General features: G+C 52.6%; 1 protein-coding gene across 1 annotated transcript; it reads right to left on the minus strand.

Moving 5' to 3' along the window:
- Nucleotides 1-1,238: 1,238 nt before the first annotated feature.
- NT5C1A (5'-nucleotidase, cytosolic IA) lies at nt 1,239-19,158 on the minus strand. The gene is made up of 6 exons (XM_080654432.1): nt 18,776-19,158; nt 9,086-9,253; nt 8,519-8,648; nt 6,963-7,085; nt 4,537-4,721; nt 1,239-2,708 (listed from the first exon to the last, which is right to left on the minus strand). The coding sequence occupies exons 1-6, from the start codon at nt 18,896-18,898 to the stop codon at nt 2,343-2,345; spliced, it is 1,095 nt and encodes a 364-aa protein (XP_080510558.1). The 5' UTR covers nt 18,899-19,158; the 3' UTR covers nt 1,239-2,342.
- Nucleotides 19,159-19,478: the final 320 nt, after the last annotated feature.

Genomic DNA, 19,478 nt, shown 5'->3' on the forward strand with positions numbered 1-19,478 from the left:
AGAATGCCTGGGGTTTATCTTAATTAGGTGACATCTGGTGCTGTCTTCACTGTGCACATGTCCACCCTGGTCACGCAGCCTAATGCCTGCTGGTTCTGGGTCCTGGAGGCTCAAACAAGGGGGTGATTCTGACCGGGGGTGGGGGGTGGTGAGCAGATGTTTCTGTGGTTCAGCCAAGATCAAAGGTGACTTGGGTTGAGCTCTCTGACCTCCTCCTTCCCTCTTGGATCTCACGGTATCTCTGGCTGGGCTTGGAGCATGGGTAGAGGAAGAAACTCAAAACCAAACACTCTGCCCTGAGGCCTCCTCTGTTGCCCAAAAAGATCCTGACGGGATGAGAATGATCTCGTGCAAAGGCATCTTCATCACTGCCCTTCCCCTGGTAAGGCAGTCAGTGCTGGGCACCTGCCCTGGGCACTCGGCACAGCCTGGCCCTTCCCCCGTAGGACCAGCCTAGGAGCTGATAGCAGAAGCTCAGCTGAGCACTTCAATTCTGGCCCAAACTGTTGCTCCAATACAGAACCACCTGTGTGTGCTTACTCTTTTCTCCTTCCTGGTGATCTTTCTGCAACTACTGCCCTGCCCTGCATTGCCCAGAACCTGTGCCCATTCAGACCGTGAGCTGAGCCCTCAAAAGGACAAAGGTCAGGCCCTTGATGGCTCTTTACTCCTTTCTCCTGCCCCCACAAGTGTTCCAGTTCTTCCACACACACCTCCAGGCTCCTGCCCACTTTGCTGATACCTTTGGCTTTCTTCACAAAGTGCTTGCTCACAGCTAGGATTGCCTCCCAGGAGCCAGGCAATCAGCCCCCCATCCAGATGTCCGCTCACACCTCTGGGTCTTCCTGAGGGACCAGCCATTGGTGCCACCACCCCTGCAGAGAGCATGGCTGGTCACGAAGGAGGAGGCTGTCATTAGGCAGTGAGGATCCTACCCCGAAAGTGGTGACGAAGGGGCTGCAGGGGCTCCTGGAAGCGTGGAGGGTTCACAGGTGTACCTCAGAGGGCATCCCTTGCACAGCATCCCAGTGACGGGGAGCTCATCACCTCCACTCCCATTCCCACAGCTGGAGAATCTTCCAGCGCCATTTCAGCTCCTTCCTCTCTAACTGGCCACTGCCGCAGACCAGGCCACCCCACCCATCCCACATCATCTCAGCCTGGACAGCCTCCCCCTTCAGCCACTGAGCTTTCTTCCCCTGGGCCCACAACAGTAAACCCCAATACTCCGCTGTTTTCCCTACTGGCAGGGCTGCTTGGCAACACAGCAGGATACAATAATCGAGGGAGTGAGGGTTGAGGTGAAGGGGTTGGCAGGCAGGAACAACTGAACTTTGGCTAAGAGCAAAAGCAAAGGAAGCAGTGGGCATGCTGCTTCTAAGGTGGCTCCCCAGGAAGTGCCTGCAGTGCCCCCTGCTGGCTACACTAGAGTTTGCATGCAGGTTTAATTCACTCCATTCCTTTCCCAGATGGGGCAGGCCTGGCAGCCGACCCCTGATGACTCAGATGAGAGGATCCCCGGGAGCAAATGGGTCATCTTGTCCAGTGGTTTCCAAATGAGTAAAATTATAGGTAGGGTTGCTGTGGACGATTGTGCGTTTTGCCCGGTTGACAAAGGCCTCTGGGCTGAGGAGCCAATGGGGGCTGACACCCCACTTATACCCTGCTAATCTAACTGTGTACCCCCGCGTGGGTGTGGCCAGCCCAGAGGACGGGCCTTCTTTTCATAATTCATTGTAGCCTCCTTCCGAAATCTGCACAGAGGGGCCGTGTAGACCAGTGGCAGCCCTAGCACACTGGCAACCCTATAAAACGAAGCTCTTTAGCTAAAGGCGATTTATAAGTGGCAACCTTATAAAACCAAACTCTTTAGCTAAAGGCGATTTTGAAAACCACCTAAAAGATGGGGAAACTGAGCCCCATGAAAGGGAGGGACTCGCTATAAGTTACACAGTTAATGCCAGGATTGAGCTTAGAGACAAGATCTCTTCTCCCTCAAAGCAGTGTTCTTGGCACGACACTGAGCTGGTTTTCACCCCAAAGCCCTTTTGAGGCATCCCGGCTCCTCTGAACCTCCACCCACATCCCATCAACTTCCCCTGAAATCCAGCCACGGGTCTTACTTTCCTAGCCAGCATCATAACACAGTGCTGGCCCAAATGAGGGCTGGTGAGATGCCGGCCCAGTCTGCATATTTGCGTACCAGCGCCTCACTCCCAGGGATGAGGGCAGACATGCAGCAAGGCAGCGCGGTAGGGTGAGAAGGGTCCAGTGGACGACATGTCGGAGGGTGGCAGGGAGCTGTGCCTGGAGCACTGGGGGTCGGTGAGGCTGGGGCGCAGCTACTGTGCAGCTGGGGCCTGCTTCGCAGGCGCAGTCCGCCGGGGTGTCTGTGCCACACCGTAAGGCACATGGGCGGCCACTGTGCCCATCTCCTGAGCCCCAGCCACATGGAACATCTGGTCATCAAAGAAGATGTGTGGGCGGATCTTCTCCAGTAGGGGGCCCTTGGGCGCGCCCGCAAGGAACAGGGCTTCATCTGTCTCCAGGCCCCAGCTGCGCAGGGTCTTGAGAGCCCGGGCCCCAGAACTGGCTGCACTGCGTGCCGTCACCAAGTAGGTGCGGATCGGGCACTCCAGCCGCAGGCCCTTGGAGTAGAATTTCTTCTGCAGCCTACCCAGAGCCTCCAGAAAGCCCTTTAGGGGTCCCTATGAGAAGGCAAGGGGAGACTGTGAGCTCACCCCTCTCCCAGACATGCGCCCCCTCTCCAGCTGGACTCCTCCCTGAAGCACTCGTGTCCTGATATTTGGGGTGGGAAAGCTTCTCAAGATCCCCACAGCTCTCAGTCCTGCTATGACTGCTCAGGTCACTGTGCGTATCAATGGGACTGCAGGTACTATGGCAGTCTGGGTATCTGGACCGCTGTGATTGGGGGTGTCTGTGTCAGAACAATGTGCCAGGAGAGCTGTTCCTATGTATGTCCTTCTATGTGCCCCTCGGGTGCATGGGTGTCTGTCCTACAGCTCCATAGTATGACCTTCTGTGCTCACCAGCAGGGAGGATATTAAAAATATTTAGCAACCACAGCCTGGGCAGCCTCCAGGCAGAATGGAGTCCAGCTGCAAACAATACGGACAGACAGACCAATGTGCAGCTGGCTCAGGGCGCCATGCTCTGTGTCTCTGGGGTCAGGGAGAGGATTTGCTCTCTATATTGCTGGGAGCGATGATGGTTAATGAGGATGGTGAATAAAGAACCAGAGGGTGGTAAAGAAGAAAAGCACCTCAGCAGCTGGAAATGAGGAGAGGGGGGGCTGCTAGTCTTGGAGACCCCTCCCCTACCTGGTGGCTGGAGCAAGCAGTGGTCTTCCGGCTCTGCCTACCACTTGGTGGGAAGACTGCCCTGCCCTGATTCCCAAGGGTTTCGGAAGGAACTCGTGAGAATGGAAGTGGAGTGAATGTCCAGGGGCCACGGCTGAAGCCTGCTGAGTGGTTGGAGAGAGGGGCTCTGGGATGATGTGGATTTCTGTTAAAAGTACAAACAGGAGCCGAAACCGGTTTGGCTCAGTGGATAGAGCGTCAGCCTGCGGACTGAAGGGTCCCGGGTTCGATTCCGGTCAAGGGCATGTACCTTGGTTGCGGGCACATCCCCAGTGGGAGATGTGCAGGAGGCAGCTGATCGATGTTTCTCTCTCTCATCGATGTTTCTAGCTCTCTATCCCTCTCCCTTCCTCTCTGTAAAATATCAATAAAATATATTAAAAAAAATAAAAAAATAAAATAATCCCCCAATTTAAAAAAAAAAAAAAAAAAAAAAAAAAAAGTACAAACAGGAGCTCCCAGGAGGACTAGAGAATCCCAACAGCTCCGGCCCCAAGGAATTTCAACCAGGCTCTAGGGCCCATTCTGCTCTCAGGGAGACACCTGAGCAGTTAGACAGTGAGTGAGGGTCCCTGAGCCCCTTGCCAAGGGATGGATGGCAGGAGGTGGTTAGGGCTGGTGTGGCCCAAAGCGGAGGGGCTGCTCCAGACCCCACACCCAGTGGATCTCCCTGGCCCAGTCCAGCTTTTCCTTTCCTTCAGTGAGGGGCGTAGGGAGCCTACTCAGAGGGGCGGGGAACCTCAGAGAGGGAATGAGGGTTCCAGAGAAAGGATGGTGGAGTCAGAGGGAAAGGTGAGGCTTTCCGAGTGCGATGGGGACGTTGGAGGAGGGATGGAGACCTCAGAGAGGGGATGGGGACTTCCAGAGGGGATGAAAACCTCAGCTACGAGCAGCAAAGGAGAGGTAGGGGCTTCCGAGAGGGGCTTAGAGAGAGGACGGGGGCTTCAAAAAAAGGATGGGACTGCAGTGAGGGGAACAGGGGCTCAGTGGAAGGGCAGAAGCTCACTGAGGGGCGCCAGGGCTCAGGTGAGTGGGATGAAGGCTGGAGGCTTGGTGAAGGGACCTGGCTGGATTCTGGGCCAAGCTCAAAGTTTGGTTCCAGCCAAGGGCAGGTTCTGAGGAGCCACTCAGGGGCTCTGGGGAGTTTGTGGAGCACCTGGGCCAAGGGTTTGTTCTCATGGGCCTTCTCATGCTCGAAGAACCTGTCCAGCCCATGGGCCTTGACAATGCGCTCCGACTCGTCCGAGAAGAGCACAGCGTCCCCGTCGAAGGCCACGCGCAGCTGACTCTGGGACACAGCCACGTCCCTGCTGGGGCTGAAGATGGTGGCGGCTGCGATCCCTGGGCAGAGAGAGGCGAAGGTTGTCTATCTTTATCCTGGCAAGAGGGGCCCCCTGACGCCTGCCTCAGCTGCCTGGGGCCAGGAGAGGGCTAGCTCAGGCTATTCTTTAAAAAATTATATATATATATATATTTCAGAGAGGAAGGGAGAGGGACAGAGAGATAGAAACATCAATGATGAGAGAGAATCATGGATCAGCTGCCTCCTGCATGCCCCCTACTGGGGATGGAGCCTGAAACCAGGCATGTGCCCCTGACCAGAATGGAACCTGGGAGCCTTCAATCTGCAGGCCGACGCTTTATCCACTGAGCTGAACCGGCTAGGGCAGCTCGGCCTATTTTTGCCCCACCTGACTCTCCCAGGACTCGGAGCAAAGCTAATGAGGGCTAACATTCAGAATATTTAACACCTGGCCAATCAGAATGGCTGGTGGCCTTTGCTCTGAGGGCCCTGGCCCGAGTTTCCCTTTAGTTGCTGCTTTGTGGGAAGGTCTGGGGGAGTCCCAGGAAGCAGGATGGGGCACTTAGAGGACTCAGGACAAGAGCCATTTATCAATCAGTGTGGCGGGATGGCAATGCTTTATTATCTAGTAAGGTCATGCTGGTATGGACCATCGAAATGTCCTGGCCGTAAGGGAGGGTCCCCCAGGCCACTGATATCCTTCCCAGCGTTATTCACAGCCCCTAATATAGACCTACAGGGGGGCTGGGAAGGGGCCCTGCCCCTGACTTGGCCTTGCTCTCTTGCTGTTGATTCCGGCAAGCCTCTCACCTGCTCTGAGCCAAGGTAAAATGAAGGATGTTTCAGCTCTGCCTGGGGCTGAGATCCCAGGCTGCCGCCTGGGGTGGAGTCGGGGTGGGCACCCCCTCAGTCTTCTGTCACAAGGGCACCCAGGTATGCCCTTCTCAAGGCAGGCTAGCCATTCAGGGTTCCTTGAAGCAATGTGGGTGGCCATGAGAGGCAGCAATAATTCCAGTGACTGTGGCACAGACTCTCTGCAACCCTGGGCCTCTCCAGAGGTCAAGGGTGCCTGTGGGAAACCCAGGCTAGAGCTACACTGGACAAGAGAGCCAGTGCTGGAGGCTGGAGTCCTGGTCAGCAGCTCAGCCCATTCCTTCTTCTTCATCTCTCCGAAGGCCACTCGGCCCTGACCTTCAGGAATCTGGGACCACAGGGGCTGGGCTTAGGCAGAGATTTGGGAGAGGCAAGCAGTGTCAACTTTGCTAGCCTGAGGATGTTATTTGTAGGACCAGGCCCTGGGCATCAGGCCAGGCACCTTCTCAGCTCTGCCAACGATGGAGCCAAGATGAACCCGAACCAGCCTGCCCTGGGCAGGGCCTGCCCCTGCCACTCCTTGCTCTCCAGCCTGAGCTCAAATTGCAGACATATAGAGGCACACATGCAGGCCAGTGCCAAGCCCCCATCAGAGGGGTGACATCGTGTAGGGAAATAGCTTCTGGCTCCTGGTTAAAGATAGCCTCCCAGAGGTGCAAGCAGCTCAGAGAGGAGGCATCAGGGAGAGAGAGGCCAAGCTTCTAGGCAGGAGACAGCATGCCGGAGAAGAGCAAATACACTGTTGACAGATAAACCTTCCAGTAGTGCTGAGCCTGAGGAGCCCTCTCAGGAAACGGGGCCTGTCAGCCTGTTTTCTTCTATGTTCAATAGGAATACATACCCTGTTAGAGGACCAAGGCTGGGTCTACCACCCAAAACTGACCCTTGAAAGAGACACATGGAGGGCAATTCTCTTTGTCAGTACTTGTGGCTGGGTCTCCTAACCTCACCTCAGCTGCTGGAATGGTGGCCACTTCCCAGACCCCACTCATTGCCCACACTGGGCTAGATACTTATCTTTCTCCCCATTGGCCCAGACAGGGACAGAAGCTGCCCATGGTCACACCAGAATCAGAACTCCTACTGACCTGGAGGATTCCTAGAAGGGAGTAGCTTTCTGGGCTGAAAGGAGGGTTTCCATGGAAACAGAAGCCTGGGTACTGTGATGAGTAAAAGCATCCTTAACATGGTAGGGCAGGGGGTGGAAGAGTGGATTAGATGGGCAATAATGAATAGGGGGCCTTGTCCTCAGATTTATTGGACAGGTCATAGGAATTACAAAAGGTACCCCTCTTCCGGTTACCATGGCAACCACTAGCACCTGCTCAGAGCTTTAGGACCAGGCCTCCCCTTCTGGGACCCCCTTTGCCAGACTCCCCATACTCTCCCTCCCCAGTTTGACTCACCTTGATCAATGGCTTCTCGAACTTTTTCTGCATCAGCTGACAAGTAGAGGTTGGTGTGATAGGCCTTGAGGTAGCAGATAGGGCTATTCCCTCCTGTCATGCAGAACCTCTCGATGAACAGGTCTGGTGAGGAGATAGAGAATACTCCAGTGATGCCTGAGTCAACCCTTAGGGCCTCAGAGTGGTCCCTCCATCTCCAATAGACACCATCTTGGTTCTGAGTGATGTTGGGACAGTGGAGTGATTCTCTGAGTGATTTTAGGCCAGCAGTCCCCCTCTCTAAGCCCCTCCCTGCTTCATCCATGAAATGAGGATGATCACCTCTGGAGCAATTGCCTGGCTCACAGTAACATCCTCTTGTCCGGGAGTCACAGTACTACACAAGGTGGATCCCTAGCCATGAGTGACTCTCTTGGCCATAGCTGATTGGATAGGAACAGACACCTGATGATGTTGCATTCTCACATCGATGTTTCTCTCTCTCTCTCTCTCAAAAAAAAAAAAAAAACTTTTTAAAAATGCCAACTGGACTCTCTTGGTTTCCTAAAACAAGGACTTGTAAACTTATAAATTTTGGCCATGTTCAGGAAAAGCAGAGAAGCCTCGTTTGGGGAGAAAAAGAGATAGGAGAGAGAGAGAGAGAGAGAGAGAGAGAGAGAGAGAGAGAGAGAGAGAGAGAATAGAAGAACAAAGTAAAGAAGCAGACTTGCTGAGAGAAGCAGATAAGGGCTCGTGTGGCCCAGAGAGTGAAGGAGCCTAGGAGAGGATTCCAGTTCTTGGATGCAGGCCTTTCTGGTCCAACTTACTTTTTGTCCTGTGGTTCTAAGAGACACTCCTATAACCTAATAAAACATTCTTTTCAACTTAAGTGCTTAAACAACTCTCTTCCAAAAACGCCAACTCTTTGAGACTAAATTATAAATGTAAATACTATATCCTATTCAGTTCACAGCTCTTTGAACATGAATTCTCAGTGTTTCAACACTGCCGTAAGGATATTAAGGAGGGTCAATTGCTTTCAATTAAGAATTAGAGGGGCGTGGGTGTGGGCTAGAAGGGGTCAATGGGGGACAAGGGGGACATCTGTAATACTTTCAACAATAAAGATTGTTTAAGAAGAATTTGAATTAAGCCCCATTCACTCTGATGACTGCATGTTTCTCCCAGCAGCCTTGTGAGGCCTGTTAGCCCCATTGCAGATAGAGAAACTGAGGCTTGGGGGCAGCAGTGCCCTGCCCAGTCACATAGGGGGTGGGGCCTGTGTGGTGGTATGCTAGAGCTGGCTTATATTGGCTTGCAAGAACTGAATGTTAAACATCCTGGGATTTTTTGGAGCCAGTTAGATTGTTCAACTGCTGGTAGCTGGAAATAAGTTATAATAAGTGGGAATGTTTATATCCTGAAAATGGCAAAGCTACAATATTTTTTAAAGAGCCAGTTTACCAGTGCACCACTGGGTTTGGGGTTCTAGTTGGTATACCCTTACCCTGCAGAGGTGTGGCCCCATCCCCAGGTGTCTGGCAGGGGTGTCCCATGGCCAGACCCCTCATGCTTACCATAGTGGTTGATGCTATTGATGAGACGGACACCCACTTGAGCGTGGTTGTTGGTTACAAGGACGATGTCAAAGATGTCCTCACTGTCGGGGTACAGGTCCCGAAGCTGCTTGTTCACCGCCTCCAGAGCCTGGATGGGAGAGGGGGGGCCTCCAGCTCAGACCCCCAGGAATTAATAGCTGGAGTTGGTAGCCAGGGTTGGAGAGGACGATGGGAGAGGAGAGGGGAGGTCAGGGGCCAGAGTTTGCGTGAGATCAGTGGACATGGACTTTCTCCGCCTAGTCTCTGCCATTGTGCGGATTGATTATTGCTCAGGGCTGCCTCATTGGAAGCATGAGTGGAGGCTGAAATCCAGCCCGTGCTCCACTCACCAAGATGGTTCGTTACCTGGTGTGGGGCTGCATTAGTCCAGAGTACGGGGTGGCCTCTTCCCACAATGGCTTTGTCCCTAGCCAAGCCGTGCTCCTGTGGGGTAGCATCCTCCCAGAGGGTCCTTTCTCCTTACTCAAACACCCATGCAAGTGCTTTTTTCTAACACCCCCCTCCAAGGAGTGGACTGCCACTCACCTTCACGAAGGGGAAGGCCGGCCCGGGGCTGAATGGTTCATTCTCGTGTTGCAGCTGGTAGCGCACGTACTCCTCCACGCCCTGCTCCATGTAGATCCGCTGCTCCTCGTCCATGCGGAACAAGGCTCTGGAGGACACAGCAATGGTGACTGCATTCTGAGGCTTGGGCTGCAGAGGAGCAGGAGAAGGGCCATCACTTCCACTTCCCTGAGGTGGGTCTCACGGGCCAGCCCCTCTGAGTCCTGGGGCAGGGAGGAGAAGACCAGGCACAGCCTGGAGGCTTAGTATTGGGCAGGGGCAGACCTAGGACAGGACCTCCTCTGTGAAGGACCCAGCTGGGGGCTGAGGGAGATGAAGACTCCCCACCAAGAAGCAGGGACATGCCCTTGGGGAGTCTGCAATCTAGCCAGCCACCTGGACACAACAGATGAATGAATACAGTGTATGGAGCCAGAGTATGACCGATGCTCAAGACGGTCTTCAGATGTTTTCCATAAAATGAGAGCTACATGCCCTTAGGAGGAAATGGTACTTAGAAACATGACAACTACAGAAGAACATTTATCTCCAGCCCAGATCTTCCTCCAGCTCCAGACTCATGTATCTAACTGTCCCAGTTGGCTAACAGACACTCAAACTCAACATGCAAAGCTGAATTCCCACAACGGTCTCCACCCTTAAACCTGGACTCCTCCCTTCTTCCTCATTTCACTGCTGAGCACCACCTCATCACCTCAACCAGAAGCCCAAAATTCAATGCAAGTCTTCCCTCTTCCTCAACTCCCTTTCCCCACAAATAGCCCCACTAGAATCCATCCATTTTGTCTTCCCTACCATAGTCCAGTCCATCAGTATCTCTCATCTCCTCCAATCTGACATCCATATTGTTGTCATGGGATTTTTCTCAAGTTCAGATCTGATCAAGTCCCCCTCCCCTTCAGTGGTGCCCACTTTTCTCAGACTCCAGTTGTTAGCTTTTGGTATGGAGTAGGAAGCTCTTCATGACAGATCCCCTACCTTGCTCTCCGTGCTCACCTTCCCATGACCCCACTTTGCTCGGGCTGAACTTTCTCATGTGTGAGCACACCTTCCATTCTTTCTCTGACCCTCTGCACATGCTGTTTCCCTTCCTGATCTACTCTTTCCCTGACTCCCCACCAGCTAACTTCTACCCAACCTTTGGGTCTCAAACGATATGTCACCTCTAGGAAGCCTTCCTTCACCCTTAGTCATGGGTTTGCCACCTCTTCTATTTCCTTTTTCTTCCCTATTTTCCTATTTCCTTTTAGTAAAATTTAACAATCCTATGTAATATGCAAATTGACCCTAACAGTGGAACTACCTGGAATGACGGGTCGCTATGATGTGCACTGACCACGAGGGGTCAGACGCTCAATGCAGGAGCTGCCCCCTGGTGGTCAGTGTGCTTCCACAGGGGGAACACCGCTCAGCCAGAAGCTGGCTCATGGCTGGCCAGCACAGTGCTCCTGCCTCTGCGGCAGCTCTAAGGATGTCCAGTGCGGGGAGCAGGTCATAGTCGTTAGTTGGCCATCCCCTGAAGGCTCTGGGGCTGCCAGAGGGATGTCTAACTGCCAGCTTAGGCCCAATTCCCTGGGGAGTGGTCCTAAGCCGGCAGGTGGACATCCCTCGAGGGCTCCCGGACTGCTAGAGGGCACAGGCCGGGCTGAAGGACCCCCCGGAGTGCACAAATTTTTGTGCACTGGGCCTCTAGTAAATTATAATTGCTTATTTCTACTTCTAGACAAAGTTCTAGAGAGGAAGTAGGAACAATGCCTAAGTTCTGAGGGAAGAGGAACTATGACTATCTTGTTCATTTATTATATCTCTAGTGCTTAGAACTGTACCTAGCACATAGTAGGTGCCCAGTAAATGTTTAATGCTTCTAAACTTTCAAATAACGTATTTTATTGGGAAACATTATTTGGCATGACAAAATTTAACATGAACCAGAAACTTCAGTTCAATGCCCTAATCTGTTCAGCTTGCTCGATATAGTAGGTACTCAGAGAATATTTTTTTGATTGATGCCAATTTGGTGAATATTTGCTGGTTCTTTATGCCAGGCACCTGGGCTCTGCCTGGGGGTGGTCCTGGTAGAGACTTGGCTGCTGTCCTCAGAGCTCACAGGCTGGTAGGGAGAAAGTCAGGTAAACAGAGATGCAAAAGGGATTGAAATGAGTGACAGAACACAGATGAAAAGCAAAGCCTTGATGACAGGTTCACAGGAAGTTGTCATGGGAGAGGAGGAGGAGTGTGAAGTAAGGCATGAAGAGGCATGCACATACACAGTGGTGCATCCACAAAGGTGAACAGAGCCCAGGGCATGGGGGTCTGAGTACAGATGAGCCCAGAAGAGTAGGAAGGTGCTAGACTAGAGGGCCTCCTCTCAGAGCCCCAGGAGGGTCTCAGAACTCCTTCACCGTCTCCGGTAGAATGGAGCCAGGGGCATGCCATCACAGCAGCAGCTGGGCCCTTTAAAATCCCTGGGCAAGGTCAGGATGTGGGTTCCCAAGGGACTCACAGACACCCAGGGACATGCCCTTGGGGAGTCTGCAATCTAGCCAGCCACCTGGACACAACAGATGAATGAATACGTGGCAAATAATGTTTCCCACTACATCTCTGTGACCTGAGCATGATTCCCACTTTACAAATGAGGCGCTCAAGTTGGGGGCAAGATTCAGAAAGGGACCTGGCGCCTGGTCAGCGTGACTCAGTGGTTGAACGCTGACCTATGAACAAGGAGGTCATGGTTTAATTCCTGATCAGGGCATATGCCTGGTTTGCAGGTTCAGTCCCCACTAGGGGGTATGCAGGAGACAGTTGATCAATGTTTCTCTTTCTTTTCTTTTTTTTTTTTTTTTTGCTATTTTTAAAAAATACATTTTATTGATTTTGTACAGAGAGGGAGAGGGATAGAGAGTTAGAAACATCGATGAGAAACATCGATCAGCTGCCCCCTGCACACTTCCTACTGGGGATGTACCCACAAGCAAGGTACATACCCTTGACCGGAATCGAGCCTGGGACCTTTCAATCCATAGACCGACGCTCCATCCACTGAGCCAAACCGGTTAGGGCCAATGTTTCTCTTTCATCATTGATGTTTCTATCTCTCTCTCCCTTCCTCTCTGAAATCAATAAAAATATTTATATTTTTTAAAATTAAAAATAAATAAAGGGACCTTGCTTTCTGGCCTGCTCCTGCTAGCCCTGTGGGTCACGCACTGGCCCGCTGCTTCTCTCTGGAGTCAAGCCTGGGTTCCAATCAGTTGACAACATTGAGTGATTACCATGTGACAGGCACTGTGCTGGGGACACGGCAGAAAACAAGACAGGTGTGATCCCTGCCCCCATGGAGCTTATGACCTGTCCCCAAGGCAGAAATTCGTGCCATCCTTCAGAAGAGCACTGTCCAATAGAACATTCTGTGATAATAGAAATGTCCAGAGCTGTCCTTGCGGCTATGGAGTAACTTGAAATGTGGCTAGTGAGACTGAGAAACTGAATTTTTAAAAATATATTTTTATTGATTTCAGAGATGAAGGGAGAGAAAGAGAAACAGAAACATCAATGATGAGAGAGAAGCATTGATGGGCTGCCTCCTGCATGCCCCACAGTGGGGATCAAGCCCGCACCCCCAGCAATATGCCCTGACCAGGAATCAAACCAGGACCTCCTGGTTTATAGGTCGATGTTCAACCACTGAACCACGCCAGCTGGGCTTGAATTTTTTTTTTTAATATACACTGAGTGGCCAGATTATTATGATCTCTGAACGCATAATAATCTGGCCACTCAGTGTGTGTGTGTGTGTGTGTGTGTGTGTGTGTGTGTGTCTGGTGCATGAATTCGTGCATGGGTGGGGTCTGGCCAGCCTGGCCAGGGGAGGGGACATGGGCGGTTGGCTGGCCTGCCTGCTGGTCGAACTCCTGGCCAAGGGGACAATTTGCATATTAGCCTTTTATTATATAGGATATACACTGAGTGGCCAGATTATTATGCATTCAGAGATCATAATAATCTGGCCACTCAGTATATATTTTTTATTGATTTCAGAGAGAAAGGGAGAGGGCGAGATAGAGACATCAATAATGAGAGAGAATCACTGACCGACTGCCTCCTGCACACCCCCTACTGGGGATTGAACCCACAACCCAGGCATGTGCCCTTGACCGGAATCGAACCTGGAACCCTTCAGTCCCTAGGCTGATGCTCTACCACTGAGCCAAACCAGCTAGGGCTGGGCCTAAATTTTTTATTGTATTTTATTTTAATCAATTTAAATTTAAGTAGTTATGACTGGTGAGTGGCTAATGAGGCTTTAAGACCTCAGGATAGGAATGGAAGACCAAAGAGCTCCCCACGCTCGTGAGGTAGACCTCAGTTTGCATTTGACTTTTACTCCAACCAAGGAGCTGTATGTGGCCAGCAGGCCAGTCTAGGTCAGTGGCAGGACAGGTGCCTCTCCTCTGGGGCTCAGCTCCAGTACTCTCCCAGGTGCTGGCCACCACCGTGTACTGGTATCTGTGTGTCCTTGGGCTGGGTACCACCCAACCCCCTTAGCAACTGAGAGCCTTCAAGGAAAGAAGGTAAAGTTAAAAGACCTAGAACAGGGGTGGGGAATGTCTGGCCTGCAAAATCATTTGCTCTGGTCCTGCCAAGGCATTAGGGGTAGGTTAATAAAATGTTTGATAAAATTTAGCCCTAACTGGGTTGGCTTAGTGGATAGAGCGTCGGACTGTGAACTGAAAGGTCCCAGATTCGATTCCAGTCAAGGGCATTTACCTCGGTTGCGGGCACATCCCCAGTAGGAGGTGTGCAGGAGGCAGCTGATCAATGTTTCTCTCTCATCAATGTTTCTTTTTTTTTTTTTTTTTTTAATATATTTTATTGATTTTTTTTTTTTACAGAGAGGAAGGGAGAGGGATAGAGAGTTAGAAACATCGATGAGAGAGAAACATCGACCAGCTGCCTCCTGCACACCTCCCACTGGGGATGTGCCCGCAACCAAGGTACATGCCCTTGACCGGAATCGAACCTGGGACCTTTCAGTCCGCAGGCCGACGCTCTATCCACTGAGCCAAACCGGTTTCGGCTCTCATCAATGTTTCTAACTCTCTCTCTCCCTTCCTCTCTGTAAAAAAATCAATAAAATATATTTAAAAAATGTTTGATCAAATTTAGCAGGCTAATTTTTAAGTTGGTAATTTTGTATGGCCCTCGAATGATGTTATAAATATCCAAATGGCCCCTGGCAGAAGAAAGGTTCCCGACCACTGACCTAGAGAAAAAAAATGATAGAGGGATGGCCAGGGATGGTAAGAGTGGGGCTGAGGGAGTTGGGAGACCCACTCTCATAAACCCAGGAAGCCTGATGGCTTACTGCCCCAGGGACAGGGCCCATCATCCCTTCAAGGACAGAGAATCAGCTGCCCTCCCAGCCCCTTCAGGCAGGTTCCCAAGCCAGCCACTCCAGCCCAGGCAGCCAGCCAAGGTCTCACTCTTCACTTTCTATCCCACAGTCCCTGCCAGACTGCCGTGTTCTGGGTCCCCTCTGGCTGACCTGCCCAGACCCCATCCCATCCCACTTGAGCAATTGCAAGAAAACTATCCCAGCTGCCTTGACTCTAGTAGTCTCCACTTTTTTCTTTTAAATAAGGGGAAAGAGCCCTAGCTGGCTTGGCTCAATGGACAGAGCATCGGCCTGGGGACTGAAGGGTCCCAGGTTTGATTTCGGTCAAGGGCATATGCCCGGGTTGCGGGCTCGATCCCCAGTGGGGGGGGGGGGGTTTGCAGGAGGCAGCTGATCAATGATTCTCTCTCATCATTGATGTTTCTATCTCTCTCTCCCTCTCCCTTCCTCTCTGAAATCAATAAAAAATATATTTAAAAAATATATATAGGGAAAGAGGCTCAGAGAGGGACAGAAATTTACTCTAGGTCACACAGCAAAGTCAACACAGAGCCAGGATAAGATCCAAGTCTCTGGCCTCTGTCTACACAGCAGCACTCCCCTATATGCCCCTCCTCAATAACTCCCAGAAGACCCCAACCCCTGCTACTTCAGCCACTTCCCTGGGACACGCCCCCCACACAGCACTTTCCTTTCCAGATTTGGAAGAAATGGTGAGGGGCACAGCTCTCACAGTGAGAATTCTAAGGGCAGGGCTCTCTTTGCTCTCAGAATGGAGGTTCCAAGGGCAGGACCCTGCCTCCCCACTCAGCCTGCTCGGACACTGTGCAAGTCACATGGAACCTAAGGGCCAAGCGGGCAGGAGCTGCTGCAGGAAACAGGGATCCGGGCTGAAGAGATGAGCAGCCCAGGATCCCAGCTGGAAGAGATGAGGGCTCCAGGTGGAGGTGAAGGAACAGGTGAAAGGAGTTGTCCAGAGCTGGGGAGGAGCAAGCATTTGGAGACCCTCCTGGACCTAGCTGCAGAGGGAGGCCACCTTGTCATGTGTTGTCAGATGACCCTCCAGAAGTCAGAAGGAAGTCCGGATTCCGGATTGGGTGGCTTAGAAAGACACTTACCCTAGACCAGAACTCAGCCTGAGAGCACTGGCCCCCAGGGAGCCAGGGTCCTGCCAGCTCTCTCTGCCTTCCACCAGGGCTTGGGGCCAGGCTGGTGTCCCCCTGCTGGCTTGGGGGTGGGGTCGGGAGGGGGTGGGGGGATAATGGAGAGCAGCCCAACGCCACTCAGCCTGCTGAGGAGCTCTCATTTTGGCTGATATAATTCTGGCTGTTGGGACCAAGATAGGAACATGGCCAAAATCTGTTATTTCTAGAAGGACTTAGAAGGAGAAGGGCTGCTTGAGGAGAGACAGATAGGTCTGCAATGAGGAAGTCCTCTGACCCCATGAGGTGAGGGTCTCCTAGGGATCTCAGGGCTTAAATACTTCACTCAGGCTCTTGGGAATGAGAATAAGCCCAGGAAAGGCCTGATGGGGTGCATGAGGCCTAAAGCCCCCAATATAGCTTGTGGGAGGAGAGGCTATGGCAGGAAGGAGTAGGGGCCAGGAAGCCACCAGACACCGTGTCTCTCAGAGAACTGTGAGGGTCAGAGGCTAACAGAGAGGTCATGACTGACAGCTGGGCCTCAGTTCCCTGGTTCCTTGGTGTTTGGGGAGGAAATAAGTTGGTGAGCTCCACTCACCACCCTAATCCCCAATGTCCATCCCCTTCTCTCCATCCCCAGACCATGACAGCTTGCTTCTCAGACAGGGACCAGCCTCCTTACTGGTATGCCTGCTGCCAGATGCACCCCCTTCAATCTACTCACCACTGCCCAGGGTGATCTTTCTAAAATGAAAATGGAACCAAATTAATCTCTTGCTGAAAAATCCTGCATAATTCCATAATAGTTTCATGGGTTTTTGTTTGTTTTTTAATATATTTTTATTGATTTCAGAGAGGAAGGGAAAGGGAGAGAGAGAAATATCAATGATGAGAGAATCACTGATTGGCTGCTTTCCGCACATCCTCTACTGGGGATCGAACCCGCAACCAGGGCATGTGCCCTTGACCAAAATTGAACCTGGGACCCTTCAGTCTGCAGGCTGACACTCTATCCACGCAGCCAAACCAGCTAGAGCTGGTTTTCATGGTTTTTGAAAAAGTAGGGTTGATCTTTTATTCAAATGAACTCTTGGGGGAAACCCCAATATGTAAACCAGATATTACCATATTGTATTGGTATACATTTATTGTACAAATTCAAATACATTACATGTACATAAAGTATTTATTATAATGTCAACCAATGAAAACAACACAGTTGTCTGGGTGATGACAAATTTGAAACTGAAAGTTAGGATGCCAGTGCAGACTTAAGCTTCATCATCTAGTCAATTTTGTTTCTGCGTTTGCTGGTTTTTGCAGTATTGAGAAAGCCCTGCTTCACACCAATAAGTGGTTGCAAATGCCTTGTTTTGTTTTAAACTACAAGCCTCAAGAGACTCAGCAATAATTGTCAGCAATCTCAAGATACTCTTCTATTAAACAGATCACAGGAAAAACTTTATTCTGCGGTTTGCTTTAAAAAAATCAATCCGCAGCATAAATTAATATGTTGGTAGTCTCCAAGGTGTGAAAACGTCCACATAACACATTTGAGTGAGTTGAATTTTATTATACATTTTTAACGGTTTAAAACATACTTTGAAGAAGAAAAAAAATTAATTGGATTCACAGGGCTCCATGGAACCTGGTTTTAAAACCCCTAACCTCACCCAGCGGCGTGGCTCAGTGCTTGAGAGTCAACCTATGAACCAGGAGGTCATGGTTCAATTCCTGGTCAGGGCACATGCCTGGTTGCAGGCTCGATCCCCAGTGTGGGGTGTGCAGGAGGCAGCCAACCAATGATTCTCTCTCATCATTGATGTTTGATAGATTGCTCCCTCTCCCTTCCTCTCTGAAATCAATTTAAATTATATTAATTAATTAATAAAACCCCTAAGTTCACTGAATAAGGTCCCGGCTCCTTAACAAGGCCTTCCATGGGCCTCTGGCATTCCTCCAGCTCTTCTCCCAAAGATCCTGCCTTCTCCCACTCAGTTGCCATCTGCATGCCTTTTGCCCATCCTGTTTCTCTCTCTGCGTGGCAAAACCACTTTAAGATGAGCGCAAAGGCCACCTCTACAAAGCCTACCTTAGTGAGCAGTCAGTCCTTCTCTCTGCACCCACTGCACTGGCAGGCCTTTCACCTGAGAACTCACCACCTGCAGGGTCCCCCGTCAGGGCAGTGTGAGCGCCTGAGGCAGGGTCAGCCTAACTCACCTCTCAGTCGCCCTGTTGCTGGGGGGCCCTGGCCGGTGCTGCAGGAAATGACTGTTGACAGGTGGGCCTCCTGGGGTAGGGTCTTTGGGAGGAAGTAGCAGGACACACTAAGGTCAGGCTGGAGCTCTTTTTTGGAGGATGCTCTGAGCCAGCCTCTGTTCTCAGTCCCCTCCGCAAGCACTGATGTCTGGAAAGCGGGAATTAGCCAGGCCCAGGGGCCAACCAGGGCATCAGAACTTGTGGGACTGGAAGAGGACCTCTCTCCTCTACGTGCGCCCCCGAGGGCTGAGACCACCATGGAGGTAGCAGGGGTGTTAATGCCCACTGCGAAGGGAGCTGAGGTGCAGAGTCCAGCGTCGAAGCCCAGAACCAGGGGCGCAGAGGCCTGGGCGCACCCTCAGGACGCAGGGAACACAGCGCGCCCGCCCAAGGCGCATGGCCCTGAGCCAGACTCCAAAATGCATAGGCTCGAGTACGAAGCCCAGTACCCGGATGGCAGAAATCGGAGCGCACAGGAGGAGGCGGGCTTCCAGAGTCTGGTTTCTGCGGTCCGGGTGGCTTCCGCGGGCTTCACTGACCGGCTTGGCCACCAGTGCTGCCCGTGCGCCCCAGGCAGCCGCACCGGGAGGGGCTGGCCTCGGGACCCGGAGCTGGGCCCTAATGGCAGCCTGGGGGAGGGGGATCCTGGCGTGGAACCCGAGCCCGGGAAAAAACACGGAGCAGAGCTCCCAAAATAAACCGGAGCCCGCGCCAACTGCCGGGCTCACTCTGGTGCTAAGGAGCTGTGTTCCCTCCCGGAGCTGCGCCACGGGTCCCTCTCCAAGCGGCCTTCGACCCCTCCCCCGGTGACTTTCCCCCTTCCCTCCCAGAACACTCATGCCCCGTGTTTACCGATTTGGGTTTCTTCTTGGGCGTGAGGTTGCCGCAGAAAGTGTTGGCTTCCTCCCAGCGCGTGGCCGTGGCCGCGGCGGTCTCTGTCCCCAGCCCGGGCTCGCGCGGCTCCCCGGCTTCCATCTCCGGCTGTGACCCAGCCGGGCCCGAGCGGGCGGCGGAGACACGGAGCTCGCCGGGCTGAGCTGCGGGAGCGAGGCGCGTCCCGGGCGTGAGAAGGAAGCGGGCAGCGGCGGGGAGTGTGGGCGTGCGAGCCCGCGGGAGGGCGGGGTGGGGGCGGGGGTGCCAACCTCGCCCTCTCGGTGGCCCGCGCGTTCCTGCTGTCCGTGTGTGTGTATCAGAGGACAGCTGGGCCCTCCTTCCCTGGCCGCCCCACTCCCGAAGTGAATGCGGTGCGGGTGGGGGGCTGGCCTCTCCGGCTCTCAGGTGAAGGGGGCCTGAAGCAGGGCTTGCGGATTTGGGATTGGGGAGAGAGGGGAGGCCTGACAACTTATTTCCCAGGATGATGAATCCCAAAGAAAAAATGAAAAGCTTGCTGTCCCCCGCCCCCAAGCTAACCTTGTCTCCCCCTCCGTTGCAAGGACCCCGGGGGCCCTCTAAGCGGCGACCCCTTCCCTCGATCCCTAGTCCATTCCGCGGAGAGGGGGGAGGTAGTGGATGGACAGCTCCGTCTACCAGCGGGAGCCCGCTTCTAGCCGGGAGC

This window comes from Plecotus auritus, assembly GCF_963455305.1.
Source record: "Plecotus auritus genome assembly, chromosome: 2".
Lineage (NCBI taxonomy): Eukaryota > Metazoa > Chordata > Mammalia > Chiroptera > Vespertilionidae > Plecotus > Plecotus auritus.

Excerpts from the sequence above, each read along its gene's own strand:
- NT5C1A (XM_080654432.1), bottom strand. The coding sequence starts at position 18,898 with ATGGAAGCCGGGGAGCCGCGCGAGCCCGGGCTGGGGACAGAGACCGCC. Across the intron at positions 8,649-9,085 it reads CGGCCTTCCCCTTCGTGAAG|GCTCTGGAGGCGGTGAACAA; the intron begins GTGAGTGGCAGT and ends TCTCCCATCCAG. Across the intron at positions 4,722-6,962 it reads TCGAGAAGCCATTGATCAAG|GGATCGCAGCCGCCACCATC; the intron begins GTGAGTCAAACT and ends CTCTCTGCCCAG.